The sequence below is a fragment of the Antechinus flavipes genome, chromosome 5 (assembly GCF_016432865.1).
Source record: "Antechinus flavipes isolate AdamAnt ecotype Samford, QLD, Australia chromosome 5, AdamAnt_v2, whole genome shotgun sequence".
Classification (NCBI taxonomy): domain Eukaryota; kingdom Metazoa; phylum Chordata; class Mammalia; order Dasyuromorphia; family Dasyuridae; genus Antechinus; species Antechinus flavipes.
The window spans coordinates 69,570,094-69,586,003 of record NC_067402.1 but is presented as its reverse complement, the minus strand read 5'-3'; the positions used below and the strand labels follow the sequence as shown (position 1 = coordinate 69,586,003).

Genomic DNA, 15,910 nt, shown 5'->3' with positions numbered 1-15,910 from the left:
TGTTGATTAATGTTTCAATTGAAAGGATATAAATTCATACTTCAGAGCTCATTGCTTAGAACATAACTGACCACACACATAATTAAATATATGAATTAACATTAAGCAAAGGTGTTACTCTCTTAGAAATAGCTTAAACTATATAGATATGAATTTGAAAATATATATTTTTTCTATCATACATTAAAAATAAGCCAAAAATAACCGTATGTGTACGTGCATGTGTATGTGTGTGTCTGTTTCTACTCCAAGGTTCCCTAAAAATAAAACAAATCAATTATATCTAATTATCTTCACAGCCTATCTCACCTGTATGACAAGGTTTTGTGGAATGTTATATTTTGAAACCTGAATATCTTCCAATTATTTTCATAAATTGCAGGAGATATCTTAGTATTAATCCAATAACAACAACAACAACAACCAACATTTAAATAGTTTAGCACAGTGCCTGGTACTTTCTATATGCCAGGCCCTCTACTAAGCAATTTACAAATATTATGTCATCTGATCCTTATAATAAACCTATGAAGTTGGTGCTATTACCATCCCTTTTTACAGTTTAGGAAAACTGAGGCAGACAGAGGATAAGTGATTTACCCAGGTAAACACAGTAGCATGTATCAGAGGTTGAAGTTGAATCTAGGTCATTCTAACTCCAGACTTAGCACTCTACTGTGTAATCCACTATGCCGCATATATATACATATATTGAGTGATGCATAATTGACTTTCATAAAGTGCAAAGATACCTCATTGGGGAACCATCTTGTGGGGATGTGGTAAAAGATTTGCTCAGTTTCTTCAATATAATGAAAAATTTAGCCTTGCATTTATCTTATTTGTAAGCTCTTAATCTTTCCCAAAATAATGTTTACTATACCTCTCCCTCTAATATGGTAATACTTATTAATATTATTAATACTAATATGGTAGTGATTGTGTGGAGAAGTCTATTGTCAAAGTTTTTCAGAATCAAAATTATTCCAGGACTTTAGTGGATTGGATAGTCTTTCTCTATAGCTATTATGGAAACTGTACAATTCATTTGGAATTTGATAAGATGACCATTTGTACTTAGAATAGGTTTCTTATTTTTGTAGGCAAAAGATGCTGGAACTAAGAGATGTGTTCTGCACAAAAAGGGTGAGGGGATATCTTGTCCTCATCCCCATTTTATTATTAAAGATGACTTTGTCTTTACATACTATCCAACTATCCTCCTAGTGCTTACTGAATTAAGGTTTTGTGAGGATCAAACTGTGACTCATCAAATTCATGCTGTTAATTTAAGTAATATACCTCTTATCTATTTGTCTTTCTAGGATGAAGATGGGACGGAGGAAGACAATAGCCGTGTAGAACCAGTTGGACATGCTGATACTGGTTTGGAGAATGCCACTAATCTTTCACTGGAGTAAGTAGATAATGCCATTAATTGTATATTTAGCATCATTAATATCAGTGCATCACATGCAAAAAGTATTATGTGGAATTTATTGTGTTTTCATGAGAAATAGATGAATCATTTGTTTCTTTAAAGTACATTTCTTTGTAGAGTTTTCATATTATGTCAACAATATGAATTATGTATAGTATGATACATGCCTATCCAGACATACATTCTTTAGAAATACATATTCTTCATACCTTAACAAATACATTTTTGATGTGTAGTAGTATTTGCTTTAAAGTTATTAATCATATTAACACATATCCTATTCTAAACTGTCTGCAACTATAATAATTTTCTTCTTTTCCTTCTCTCCCCCATTAAAATACATAAAAATATTTTAATACATAATTAATCTTACATAGCAAAATAAGTAATACAATTAGGGATCCCCCTTGATTCTTCATCTGCTCTCAAAATCTGGGGAAACTATATTTATGAAATATTGAAGTAGGTGAGTGGTAAGAAAAAAATATAACTTAATTTGCGAGTTAAGTAATAATAGCAACTGTTAGATAATTTGCCATAGAAGTCAGGAGGATTCTATGTGATAGTATCATACCTTGTGACATTGATATTTTATGTGATTTAAGTCCAGTTTATATTATATAGCATATAATTTATGATATTTTACTATGTTGTATATTATAGTCTTTTAAAGGAAACATCAGATGGGAACAAAAGATATTGCATGAGGGATAACAAATGATTTGTTTCACTGAATTTTACATTTTCCAATAGATTATTTTTTAGTCATATGGAGGAAAGGGGGCTTCTGTCTTAGCATATCTGTATGTACACATATAGTTATAAATATAAGCAATTACAAGGCAATAATTAAACCAACAGAAACTATCCTACAAATTATTGTATCCAAAGACACCCAAGATGTATTACATATAGAAGGTTTTTTTTTAAATATAGAAGTAGTAGGAGTGATTTTATGATTGTCTAATAATGGAGGAGTATATTAAGGTGGAATACCCTGTTCATAATTTAATAGCCACCTAATGAGGTAAAGCAGATTGAATAGTGATTCTGTAAGGATACCACATATGTGTATTTCTTTCAATTAAAAAAAAAGTTTCCCTGAAATTAAAATATATTATGGAAAATCAAATATAAAATATATCTGATCAAGATTGATTAAGATTAACTTTTTAATTAATCTTAGACAAAATTGTGTTCACTTGGTTTTTAGGATGTTAAAGTAATTTGTAAAAAAGTAAGAATTAAAATGTGTGTGAGATGTGTACATCTATGTACACATACATACATGTATAAATTGATATCTCTCATAAATATGAGACACACACACAGAGACAGAGTAAGACGGACATATACATACTGCCTTTTTATTAAATGATCAATTTGAGCTGCAATATTTTGAACTGACTGCTCTCTGAATTTTGTGTTTCAATCTTCATAAATGGAAGATAAATTTAATAATTTGCATATTATAAATATATTTCATAGTATAAGCATTCTGATATATTTTTGTTATATTAGTATGTTTATAATATTTATATACAGGTTACATATTTTAAACATTTAGAAAGTGTGGAAATAAAAAAGAAAGGAATTTAAATTTAAACTTCAATGCCAAATGCTAAATTGTATGACCAATGGCAATTACAAGTAGTCATTCATGGGAAGAATCCATTATAGTCATCTACCTTCTTCACTTCACTGCTACTTTTTTTTTTAATTGTTGTTGTTGTTTGTTTGTTTTGATTTTTTTATTTAAAATTTTTAAAAAATTTTTAATAGCTTTTTATTTACAAGTTATATGCACGAGTAATTTTACAGCATTGACAATTGCCAAATCTTTTGTTCCAATTTTCCCCCTCCCCCCTTCCCCTCAGATGGCAGGATGACCAATACATGTTAAATATATTAAAGTATAAATTAAATACAAAATAAATATACATGTCCATACCGTTATTTTGCTGTACAAAAAGAATTGGATTCTGAAATATTGTACAATTAGCTTGTGAAGGAAATAAAAAATACTGCTACTTGTTTTTAATAAGAAAGGTCTTTCCTATTTTTGAAATTGAAATCCTTTTCCCTTCAACTTCTAGACATTTATCTGAGTTCCCTTGGGGAACCAAACAGATGAAGTCCAATTAAAGATAAATTAAAATGTATCTAATTGACTTCAATGATCTCTGATTTCATTGGCATAGATACTTATCCACCAATGTAGATTGGGATACTTCTGTAAATTAACATTATAATCTCTGAGTAGCTCTAGCCAAAAATTATGCAAAACAACCATTGATTGTTTAAAGATAATTATTTTGTTTCTTTTAAATCAAATATTTTTTAAGAATGAAAACTAGGAGTTCCTTATTTGGTTTGATTTCAAGCTCTATTACCACCTTACTATCTAGACATAACACATCACAAGAATATTAGTGTGGTTTGATGCTCTCTTTCATTTTTGTATGTGTTATACTTTTATTTATACAAATTAATATATTAGTTTTGTCTTACTTGACTTGCCTAAAATAGTTGGATAAAATGTAAATTGTAGCATTTTTCTCAATGTTAGTTTTAAAAGTAGTATCACTTAGTACCCCTTTATAATTGTAATTAAAAGAGTGCAACAAACAACATTATGCAAAAATAGCCTTCAAGGGAAAAGATATGAATAAATTGGTAAGACAAATACAAGCAGACTTCAAAGGAGAATGAAAGACTGATTTAATAAGCATTATGAAGAAGTCACATAGTTTTTTCTCTAATGATTTAAAACTGTATACTAATGATATTAATAAAGCTAATAGCTTAAATGACTTCTCTATTATCATTATCAAAATAGCCAAAGTTAGAAATGAATTGGCTTTAGAGATGAACAATTCTCTCATTTTACAGATGAACACTGAGGCCAACAAAGATTATGACTTAAGGACCAATAGACTTTAAATAATAAATCCTGGATGATTACTCAATTCAAACTTGAACCTTAATTTTATTGTGTAACATATCATCATATATATTTTGCTGCCATTGTATTAAGTGATGGTAAAATTTTTCCAAATTTAAGAAGGCACTTTTGCCTGAAAAGAGGGGATGGATAGTATAAGGGAGTATGGAAGTATTCATGGAGAAAGGATTATCTGAATTGTTTCTTAAAGTAATTGAGATGCTTAATAGGATTGAGGAGTTAGGGGAAAAGGGGAAGATTCATTTCACATGTGGGAATGTTGTAAGTCAAGGATGAGAAACAGACAGATATGGGTCCAGTTTTTCTGTAATGTAACACAATATAAGAATGAATAATAATATAAGAAGTGTCTAGCCAGGTAAAGTCATTGCTAGATTACATTGTTTTCAAAAACAGATCAGTCTCTGGGTCTAATCTCTTCTGTTTCAAAACTTCTTCCTTTTTGGTATGAAGAACAGGAACAAATCTGAACTAGACACAATGGAAAGATAGTGGTGCCTTTAAGTAAAAACAGCAAAATTAAAAGGACAGTGGTTCTAGATATGCTCACAATAATTTCAGATTGTATTCGTTTATCTGGAATATGATGTAAGATATTCATGTGGTGATATCCAGAAAAAAGATGGAAAATGTGTTTGGAATTATTAGGAGAGGCTGGTGACTTAGAAAGATGTGGGGGTCAAATACATAGAGATGCCAATGGAAGTCATATGAATTTGTGAGGTAACCCAGAAAAAAGACACAGACAAAAGAGGACATATTAAAGAACCTTAAGGGGCAACCACTCTTAAGGGGCCAGGAAGCATGAAGAGCCAGAAAGCTTTCATCATCTTAGTAGGAGTCCAATCTTAACTCTTAAGGTTTATGACCCTAGACAAATCATTCAATTTTTTTGAGTTTCTTTATCCATAAATGGGTACAATATAATTGTATGCCATGCTTCATAAGTCCATTATACAGAAAATGCTTAATAAAGTTTAGATCATTTCATAAATATTATTGCTTTTACTTTATAAATGAAAGATATAATGCAATAATGGATAGAGTTAGGTGCAATTTGGGAGGAGGTAGGTGCAGCTCTTATTTTGACAAACTGGCGGTGTGTCCATAAATATAAGTTCTCAGTGCAATAGGTACTGCTAAAGAAGGTACCAAATTATCTTTGTAAAGTTGACCCTTTATAAGTGAAATCAAATCCTATTCCTGTTCCTATCCCTGCTTAAAATATAAATTAGTAAAGAATTTGTGTCAAAAAGCAATGTCAAACCTTCTGATGTACATTTCTTTAATTACTATTTAAAAGCTACACTAGGCCAATATTCCAGAGGAGTCCTATAAGTCAGTGGTTTTATGAGAAATATGTTTGTTATTTTTTTTCCTATGGAAAAAGCAATATATAAATTTTGCTTAATTTGTTAGTCTTAAAAATTCTAAACACTCTTTACAATAACCAAAGTAGCCACATGAACTCATTAGTTGGGACAAAATTCATACTTGGTTCAGAATAGTACAGTTTCAAGACCCAGGCAGGATGAAATCCATCAGAAATATTAGTTTGACATTATTTTATGTAGTTATTTCTGATGATTGCTCTTTTTTCATGCCATCAGATTAATATTCAGGTATGTAGTGTTTACTGTTGCTTTCATCACCATTGCTCATGTTCTGGAATATTGATGTTGTGTGTTTGGTGGGTATCTTTGTTGTGTTGTGGTTTGCTTTTCTTTTTTTTTCCCCCCTTTTTTTGGCTTTGTGTTTTTTTTTCTTTTTTTCTTTTTTTGGTTTGTTTACAGTACATGTTCATGTTCCCTCATTCATCATTGTCTCACAGTGATATGGTAAAGCTCGTAGAAGTCAACAACAACGGTGGAGGGCCTCTGGGAATCCATGTAGTGCCTTTCAGTGCTCGAGGCGGAAGGTAATGTATTGTGTAGGATTTTAATTGAATCATAACCTGAAGTGTTTTATCTTAGTTTATACTGAAATGTATGAAGTTTTTTTTTTTTTTTTTGCCATGATCTTCTTATAAACCATTTAAATTTTGTGACTATTGTTAATTTATTGCTATATGTATATCATAATTAGAGAGTGCATTTAGGCATGGATGTATTTTCTTCAAATTATCCTAATGAATTTATTGTTCATTTCAATTTACACAAATATTCTCCATCACTGATGGAATATTTTCTACTAAATTGACAATAGAAGTAGAAATCAGAATTCTAGCTGGACTGGCAAAATGAAATAAAAAAATTAGACAATTTCCTAAATGAATTAAGACAAGAAAAACTCTTTTCCTAAAAACTGAGGTAAATACTTTAAAAAAGTTATCTGGTTAATTATTCTATTTTCTACTCCTTTTTTTTCTGCAATTGATTTTTGGAATCAAATTTAAGTCACTAAGTTACTAATATCCTTAATAAAGCATGGGATATACTATATTATCTTCCCTCACTTCCAATTTCACAATTTTATACAGAGGTAATTGATGTTACTTTATTACCTGATATCTTCATCATCAAAAAGTATGTTCATGAAAATGACCAGAGGAAGAAAATGTTTCATTCCTATAAATGAATATGTAAGGCAGATTGCTGATAAAACTTATTGAATCTTGTACTTAGAGTTAGCAATACTCTAGTTCAAATTTTCCTTCAAGTCATTTACTAACTGTGGGAACCTGGGCAAGTCACTTATTTTCTCCTCACCTCAGTTTCCTCATTTTGAAATGTTGTTAATATGACACTTACCTCTGAGGGCTATAAAGAGGATCAAATGAATTAATGATGCAAAACCTAAATTACTTTATAAATACCAGCTACTATGTACAAGAAATATAGTTTATGATAACATTTTAATAAAAAAAACTTTCATAATTTCTTTTTTTCCTGTACTTCCTACCCCAGAAGTAAAATAATATTATTTTAAGTGCCCCTGAGTCATGAGAATTATAGTTCTATCTTCTTGGGCAATGAAAATAAAATAGTATTAGATGCTTAGTAGAAAAGAGTTGAACTTTTCATGATATTTACATAATACATACCCATTTGTTCTCTTTAATTACTTAAAAAATAAAACATTTTAAATTATTTCTAAAATTAATATATTCAACTTGGTAAATTAATTTTTAGTTCTTTGGTAAGTAGAATTCATCATATAATTTTATTATGGCTTTTACCCAGGACTGGATTGATTGCCTGTTTTAAATGCTCTTTATAGACAGCAGATAATAGATAGAAATGTCATGTTTTCCTGGAGTTGTTGGAAAATAGAGAAGGTATTGTGATACTGTAATATTTGCAATGCAGTAACTAGTTTAAATTTTTTATAATTAGCTGAAGTTATAGAAATCATTTGCATCAAAGGATAAAAATCTGTTAAGAAATTCTGCTAAATTCGGTTCAGATTTGTGTTCAACATCTATTGTCTATGTTTCTCTTAATATTTTCTACAAATGAATGCAAATGGGTAGGGAAAGGAAATGAAGCTTTTCTAATCTTCATTTGACCATACCAACTAGTACAACAAATTATTGCTAATCTTAAAAATCCTATCTAAATTAATTTGATATGTGCCAGACCCAAACAAGGATTTTACTGTGCAAAATGCTATTCTGCTTGCCCAACATGCTGTCTTAATGATGAGCCAACATCATTATTTATAATTTCAAGAACCTTTGGCAGAGCTAAAAATGGGATACATTAAATTTTGTACTGTCCATTTGAGAAGTACTAAAAAAATTATTCTCATATTTAGAATCACAAAATGTGAGAACTTTTTAAAAATCTTTTTTTGTTTTTTAATTTCCAATTTCAGATATGAAATATTTGTTACTTATTACTATATAATTATATACTTGATTTTCAAAGGAATCAGTTCTTTGATGATGGGGTATAATGGTGTTACAAAGTCTTTTAGGTTTTGGATCAATGAAAGGAACAAAAGAAGTAAGGAAAATACATATTCCTTAGTCACTGTGACTAGGGCAATATTATATTTTACCAAGCCATAACTGGATAATCTATTGACTTGGGTACCAATCTGGAAAAAAACAAAAAGGAATTCTAAAGAAAGGAGACAATAGAGCTTCTCTCAAAATCTAACATATCATCTAACATGTCATATGTCATTATGCTTTCTAAATTAAAAAATATTAGGCCAAAAATATCTCATGTCTTTAGTCTAACACAATTGTCTCTGGCAAACCTTCTTAACCAGCCCGTTATTATTAGCTTGTAGACATAGAGTGATACATATTTTCTTTTGTTTGTCTATTTTACTGATGCCTCTTTTATTTATTCAACTGCTAAATATGTACTTTCTCCTTAAACCTTCACTTATATCAATAAAATAAAATAGCAGTAATGAAATTTAACCAATTGAACATTCATATTTTATGAATATGGAGCATTCATTACCCATAGTTCCTGTTGTCTTATAAACTATGGTGTATTTTGGGGGTGGGGTGTGCAGATGGATGAGTGAACTTGACCTTTTCAGTACATCTAAGTTTGACTTTCTTTTACTGTTATTTATATTATCATTGTCATTCTTTACATTGTTCTTTCAGTTGTATTTACTTTGTTATGTATCAGTTAATGCAAATATTTCTGCTTTTTTCCCCTTGAAATTCCTCATTCATTATTTCTTTGTTATCACATGATTCTTTTATATCATGTTCATCTTTCTCCTAACTTCTTCTCAACAAAAGTTATGAGTTCTATGATGACCTGTTTTTAGATACATTCTGTTTCAAATATTGGTCTTTTACCGTTCTTCAAAGTTTTCCTGGCCTTATCTATTAAATTTCTGGCTTATAATGTTCAATGTTTCATAAATAATAAAGAAATATTTTTTTTTGCCATCTACAGGTATGGATTTTAAATTAACTACTATTCATTGTATTTTTTTTTATAATAGGTATATTTATTTTTTATATTTTATTTATATTATAACATTTCCATAGCATCTTTTTCTTTAAGTGAAGTGCCACATTACAAATAATTTTAAATAGAAAAGTGTTAACAAAGTATTCTTAGTAAGAATTAGTAGATACTCATTATATTTTAGTGAAGGCCATAAGGACTTGAGAAAAAAAACATTACTGATGATGTTTTATTGATTTTTTAAAATATTGATAAAAGTCTAGTTAAGGATTTCAAAGCACAATATGTATAGAACATTCTATATCTTGGTTTATATATTTCAAAAGATCCCTGAAGGTAAGTCTCTGGGTAAAAGAGATAACTTTCTTAAAGTCCATTACCCAGATATGTGCAAAATGTTACTGGTGATAAATGGATATGTCACAATCTATCTCCTCTGCCTTGTAGTGCTGCAAGATATAATGTAGTTGAGAGAAAGTGATCTATTCAGTTCTCTCAGATCCTTTCAAGAATATGGTTAATTGTTAGTTTCTGTTATATCTTTTGTAATAAATACAATTTTATCTTTAAAACAGTATTGATTATTGTGACATTTCTGTAATTCTGATTGGGCATTCATCCCATAGTTTAAAAATAATTTTGAGAATTTTCTCCAGGTTAAAGTTTGCATTATATTTCCCCCCTTAATTCTTTGCTTTTTAAGTTAAGTTCACCTCTAAAATTTGAGAAATCATAATGTACTTGTCAGTTTCTACTTAAAATTGTTGTTTTCCCCCCATTTGTCTTATTTTTGTTCTTTCTCTTCTCTGCTTCTACTTCTTTTTCTTCTTTCCCCCTTTCTACTCTTCCTCCTTCTTTTCTTCTTTCTTGTTCTCTTCCTTCTCTATTTTGCTCAGACTGTGAGTATAATATCTTCTCATAGACCCATCTGAATATTCATCAGCATGAAAGCTGTAACTTGTTCTTTTGGAAACCTGATGACCTCTCAGTCTCAGGAGTGCATCATATTGGCCGAAACTTAGTAGGAACACACCTGCTTGCTTTCAGGCCTCAACAGATTCACCTATCTCAGTTTCTCCCAATAGTAATAGAGATTATAGATGTATGCAATCACAACTGTATTAGTTACTTTTGTATTTTTTGCTACCATTCTAAATAGGAAGTTCCTTATCCACATCAATATTCTATTATTCCCATTAGTTATGTGACTTCTCTAGGGATACTTGATTTCTCTATCTTACAGTATGTTGCTTTTTGATTTTTCTTATATTTCTTATTTTTTTGTAATTTCAGGAATTATTTAATATTTAAAGAGTCTGCTTCCCTTCCATCCATCTCCCACTTTTTCCCCCTTGTAAGCTGTTCACAGAATAAAATTTGATGCATAGTTTCTTTTACCATTCCTCTTTTCTCTTGTACTTTTTGTAGAAGCTTGAGCCTGGAGCCATCTAGAAATTCTTACAGGATGTTTTACTTGATAGTAAATGCTGTTTTTTCACAACTGATTCCTTCTTACTATTATTCCTGAAATATTGGGGAAGATTCTTTTATTTGAAATTTCTTCCATAGTTGATCTATGTTTTTTAAAAGTTCAAGGTAAATCTAGAAAGCCATGTAATAGCAGACTTAAGCTGTATTCGACTTATGTTTGAATTGAAGCACATACCTGTGCTTTATTAAATTGCACAGATTTTCTAGAAGCCTGATATTTAAGTGAAATAAAAATGTTGATGGTCATTAGTGTGAGGACCAATGCATTTAAGTCAAAAAAGCCTCTTGTCAGGTTGGTGATAGAATTTGTCAGCGCTAGCTATTCTGTCTTTCTGTTTGTCTATATCTGTAAATTCCTCAAATACCTAGTTTGTAAGGGTGGAAAATTATATAATTGAGGCTACACTACCTTTTTAATTAAAGAATCTTGGTATTTGTTTATGTAGTTTTATCTGAAGATATTCTGTATTAGTTCTTTTTTTGTTATCTTATTCATCTATTTCTTTGTGAATAATGATTTTTCTTTTCCTTTCTTTCTTTCTTTCTTTCTTTCTTTCTTTCTTTCTTTCTTTCTTTCTTTCTTTCTTTCTTTCTTTTTTTTTTTTTTGGGAAAACCTTTCTTTCATCATGTCCTAGAATTCCCTTGAAGTGTTCCATTTCTCTAGTTACTGTCTTATTTAATATTGACTGTATTCATTTGTGGTCAGATTTAGTGACTTATCCAAGCTCCTTGTCTGAAGTGTTATGTGCACTGTTCCATAGTTATTGAATGCCATTCTGGCCTATTCAGAGTTCTACTTTTAGACATTTGTGGTGTTTATACTCTGTCAGCTTTTATTAAGATAAATTATGATCATTTCCATACAGCTGGGTGGCAGTTGTGGTGAGTTTACATTATCAAAGCAAAACTCAGACTAACTCAGCCAATTTAGATGTCAATAAAACATTTGTTACTTATTTTCAGTTTTATCATTGGTTGTAATTTATACTTAGGATTGAAAATGTTAACATGTGTGACAGAGTTTGTTTTAATTAAGTGTATAATTAGGCTAATGAACCTTGTAAAAATGTAGTGGTGCAAGCCTTAATATAATCTAAGCACTTAAATTTCTAATTATGCATCCAAAATAGTACAAAGATTCAGCATCTCAATTGCTTTTTGTAGGCTGTGTGTGTGTGTGTGTGTGTGTGTGTGTGTGTGTGTGTGTGTGTGTGTGTTGTGTGTGTGAAAGAGCATTACTTATAAATTACTAAAAAGAAATTGAGGAAACTACATACATACTAAAATGACTATATTAATATGTTTTATGATAATTCATTTTGATGTAAAAATAATAAAGGTATTTAATAATATTTTGACCTCATGTCCTGTGTGCATGTTAGGACTCTTACCCTGTTTTAGCAAAACAAGTAAAAATTCTTTTATTTAGTACGTTCACATTTTCAAAGTTCTTTCTTGTATTATCTAGATTCTTCCAATGATATTATGTTATAAAGTGACACAAGGATTATAATTCCCATTTTTGGATGAGGAAACTGAGATATTGAACTGATTAGTGACCCATGCCTAGTTAGCCAGATTTTGATTCTAGTTATTCTTGATTTCTAGTCCTATGTCCTTATTAGTATGATGCCTCTATATATTAATGTATCAAAATAATTTTGAAATATATACTTGCTGGGCAGACATTGTGATTGATCTTGAATGGATAAAAATAAACTTCTTCCTCAGGATGGAGAGTTTTCTTTTTTTTCCTTTCCTATCTCCCTCTTCATGGTGCAATTTTTACTATCAGACAATTAACTAATCAGCAGTTATTAATTAATCAACAAATATTGAGAATGGAATGTATTAAATGTATACTATGTACCAGGCACTTTGCATGGCATAATTTCAATCTGGTTCTTTGTACCATGCAGGGACTTAAGAAATATTTCTTAAAAAATAGCTTTTTTCAAGTGACTAAGCACTTTTATTTTATTTTAGAGTTAACTAGACCATATGCCTTTATATTACTGCACCTTTTCATTTTACAGTCCTTTGAAGTTTTTAGCAATCTCATATTCCTGTGCTTTTAGCATATTAGTAATTTGGATTTAGGAGACCTGCTATCTCAGTTTTACTCTTGCCAGGTTCTTATTGAAAACTCAATCAATAAGCTTTGATTCTGATCTAAGCTTCTTGGCATAAAAAAGTTAAAAGTGAACTTCTATGCCCTCAGTGAGTTTTTCTTCTGACAGGAAAGACAAGATATATATAAGGCTGATGATAAATATGCCTAATATTATGTAATTGAAGAGATTTCCCAAAGAAAGTGATTTATTTTTATTCTTTGTTTTTATTTTAACTGTTTTTCCTTTTGTGATACTGAACTTGACAAATACAGGAAGAAATAGAATAATCAAAGCTAGAACACTCAATCAAGGACTTTCTAGTGCTTTTGGAAACAGAACAAACAAAATACTGAGCTCAGAAGACTTTAAATTCCTACTCTTCCATTTATTGTCTGATCATGGACAAGCCACTAAACCTATGAGCCCAATTTCCTTATGTGTAAAATTGATGATTCTTTTTGCTGTCTTGCTCATATTCTTATTACGAGAATAGAAATACTTTGTAAACCATAAAGCAGTATCTTTAAAATGTAACTTGGGATTTTGGGATTAATTTTTCAATTTATTTGGAAAAGGATCAAGCTCTTTTTGTGACATTTGTATATTATTTGCCTCCCCTCAAACCACCATCTTCCCACACATTACCCATATGCTTTACTTTTTTGGGAGAGAACACATGATATTCAGGCACCTAATGTACCTGGTTGGATTTCAAAAATTAGTAATTCCAGTAAAATTAGACCAGTAGAGGTGGAATGGAAGATAAGGAAATATCTGCTCACTTAAGATCCTCTTTGGTTTTGCTTGCTAATAATATTTCACCCATTAAAATAAGTGGGGTAATTTCATAGATTGTAATAATTTATTTTAAAATTCATTCTGTTTTTGAGAGAGTGAACCTAATAGTGTCAAGTATTTAGATATCAGCAAGCTGCTATGTTAAGCTTCATTCATTCTACTTGATTTCACTCTGAGTATGTGAAGTATCGCTTGAGAGTCAGTCTACCTTTAAAATTGGGTCAGTTTTGAAATCTTGGAGAAATGCTTCAGCATTTGAGATGATGGCTTTAGACAATAAACACAATAGGTTTTGTGGATTATAATTATGGAAAGATAATGTGTGTTTGACTTGTAGTTTGTTTTTGTATCATAGTGTTTTTACTACAGGTTAATTTTAATAACATTCTGGTTTTGACATAAGGGCTTATTTAGATTAGAAAGATAAATTATTTAAGAAGAGTAATATAAATTTGTTTAATCATTTTTGAAGTGTTATCAATCAAATAATGTGATCAAATTTATAAAAGTTTGATAATATTAACAATTAAGCCATCATTTAATAAGTAGATTTATTGATATAACCTACCAACATCATGAATATTGAATAATCCTCAAAAGCGTTATTGTGTTACTATATCATGAAAATGGTTGTTCTGAATTTAGGTGAAAGATTACATTTATCTAAATAATAAAAAGGTTTTTAGGGGATGGATTTTCCAAAGTTAAACAAAATAGTACTGTGAACACTGAGGATACTTTTAAGTACCCTTTTCATTAATGATTCATTTCAGCACAAATTCCATTATAATGATCACTGTTAATAGAGAGCTAAATGATTTCTACTATAAGCACATTGCATTCCTCTAAATTCATGTTATGGAAAGTGAAAAATAAGAGAAAACACTTCAATATTTTTGATAAGAATGCCTAAAATGGGGGTCATATAGAATCAGATATGATTGGAAATGTTTTAACAACAACAAATTCAATAGTAGTTAAATATGTAATGTAATGACCGTGTATTTAAAATCAGCCGGAGTCAGGAATTCAGGTTAAGGGAAAAATCTTCAATTTTTATTTGAAGTGAAGAAGTGAAAAAGGATTGCGATAGCAATATGGGCAAGAAAGATTGCGATAGCAATATGGGCAGCTGCGACAGGAAGCCAGCTAACAGAGGGGAATCTGAGTTGAAAAGCCATCGCAATGGCAAAAGCAAGCAGTCTCTCCTTCCCCTTCCTTTTCCACTCCCCTGCCTCCACCCACCAAAATCGTCATTTCCTATACAACACATCAGGACTTGCACAAAGAGTGGACGGGGGCCATTCTTTCTCCAAGCTTATATATTATAGAGTATGGTCCAATTACTATTTAGCCTCATGTGCTTGGGATCTCAGTGCATCAACTCAAGCCTCAGCCCATTACAATGTAAGACTAAGGATGCTAATAGTTTTTACAATTAAATATATTCAGGAAGATTCTAACAGTGCTGAATTCCTGATAACAAATGGTTACATACATATTAAAAAATCTCAGTTTTAAAGAAAAAATCTTTTAGGAGATGAATATTATAGCCCCAAATCATCACTTTTCAGTTGGTTCCTTTGTTCATCATTATCTCCACAAACTCATATTCTTGAAGACATTCTCAACTCTAAAATTCACATTTACTTAGTTACTTGGTACTCCTTGTACTCATCAGTTCTCTCTGAGTGGAGAGGGAGGGGTTGCACTTTGAAGAACTCCTCTCGGATTCTCCATTGCAGGATGGGGACCTAATCAGCTATTCAGCTGCAGGATTTCATTATGTCCTGTATCCTATACCTCTTTTCCTCCAAATATTCTTTTCACTTTCTTTTAAAGAATATTCTTTCTCCATTAAACTATGGATTCTTTGAGAGACTGTCTTTTGTCTTTCTTTGTATCCCCAATAGTTAGCATAGTGCCTGACATATAGAAGAGGATTAATACTCAGTAAACTCAACAGTAGGGACAGGTAGATGGCATTGCATATAGAGTGCAGGGCCTGAAGTCTTCATGTGTTCAAATCTGGCACTTAATATCTGTGTGATCCAGGACATGATACTTAACCCAGTTTCCCTCAATTTCCTCATCCATAAAGTAAGCTAAAAAAGGAAATGGGAAAGCACTTCAATATTTTTGGTAAGAATGCCTAAAATGGGGGTCATATAGAATCAGATATGATTGGAAATGTTTTAACAACAACAAATTCAA

The 15,910-nt window shown here is 30.5% G+C and overlaps 1 protein-coding gene across 15 annotated transcripts in view; it reads left to right on the top strand.

Moving 5' to 3' along the window:
- Positions 1-15,910, top strand: part of PARD3 (par-3 family cell polarity regulator) — a 666,346-nt gene that overhangs the window by 364,291 nt on the left and 286,145 nt on the right. For all 15 annotated transcript variants that reach the window (XM_052000522.1, XM_052000517.1, XM_052000520.1 and 12 more), the window contains exons 6-7: positions 1,326-1,417; positions 6,238-6,324. In XM_052000522.1, coding sequence (XP_051856482.1) covers positions 1,326-1,417; positions 6,238-6,324 — 179 coding nt within the window. The remainder of the gene's footprint in view (positions 1-1,325; positions 1,418-6,237; positions 6,325-15,910) is intronic.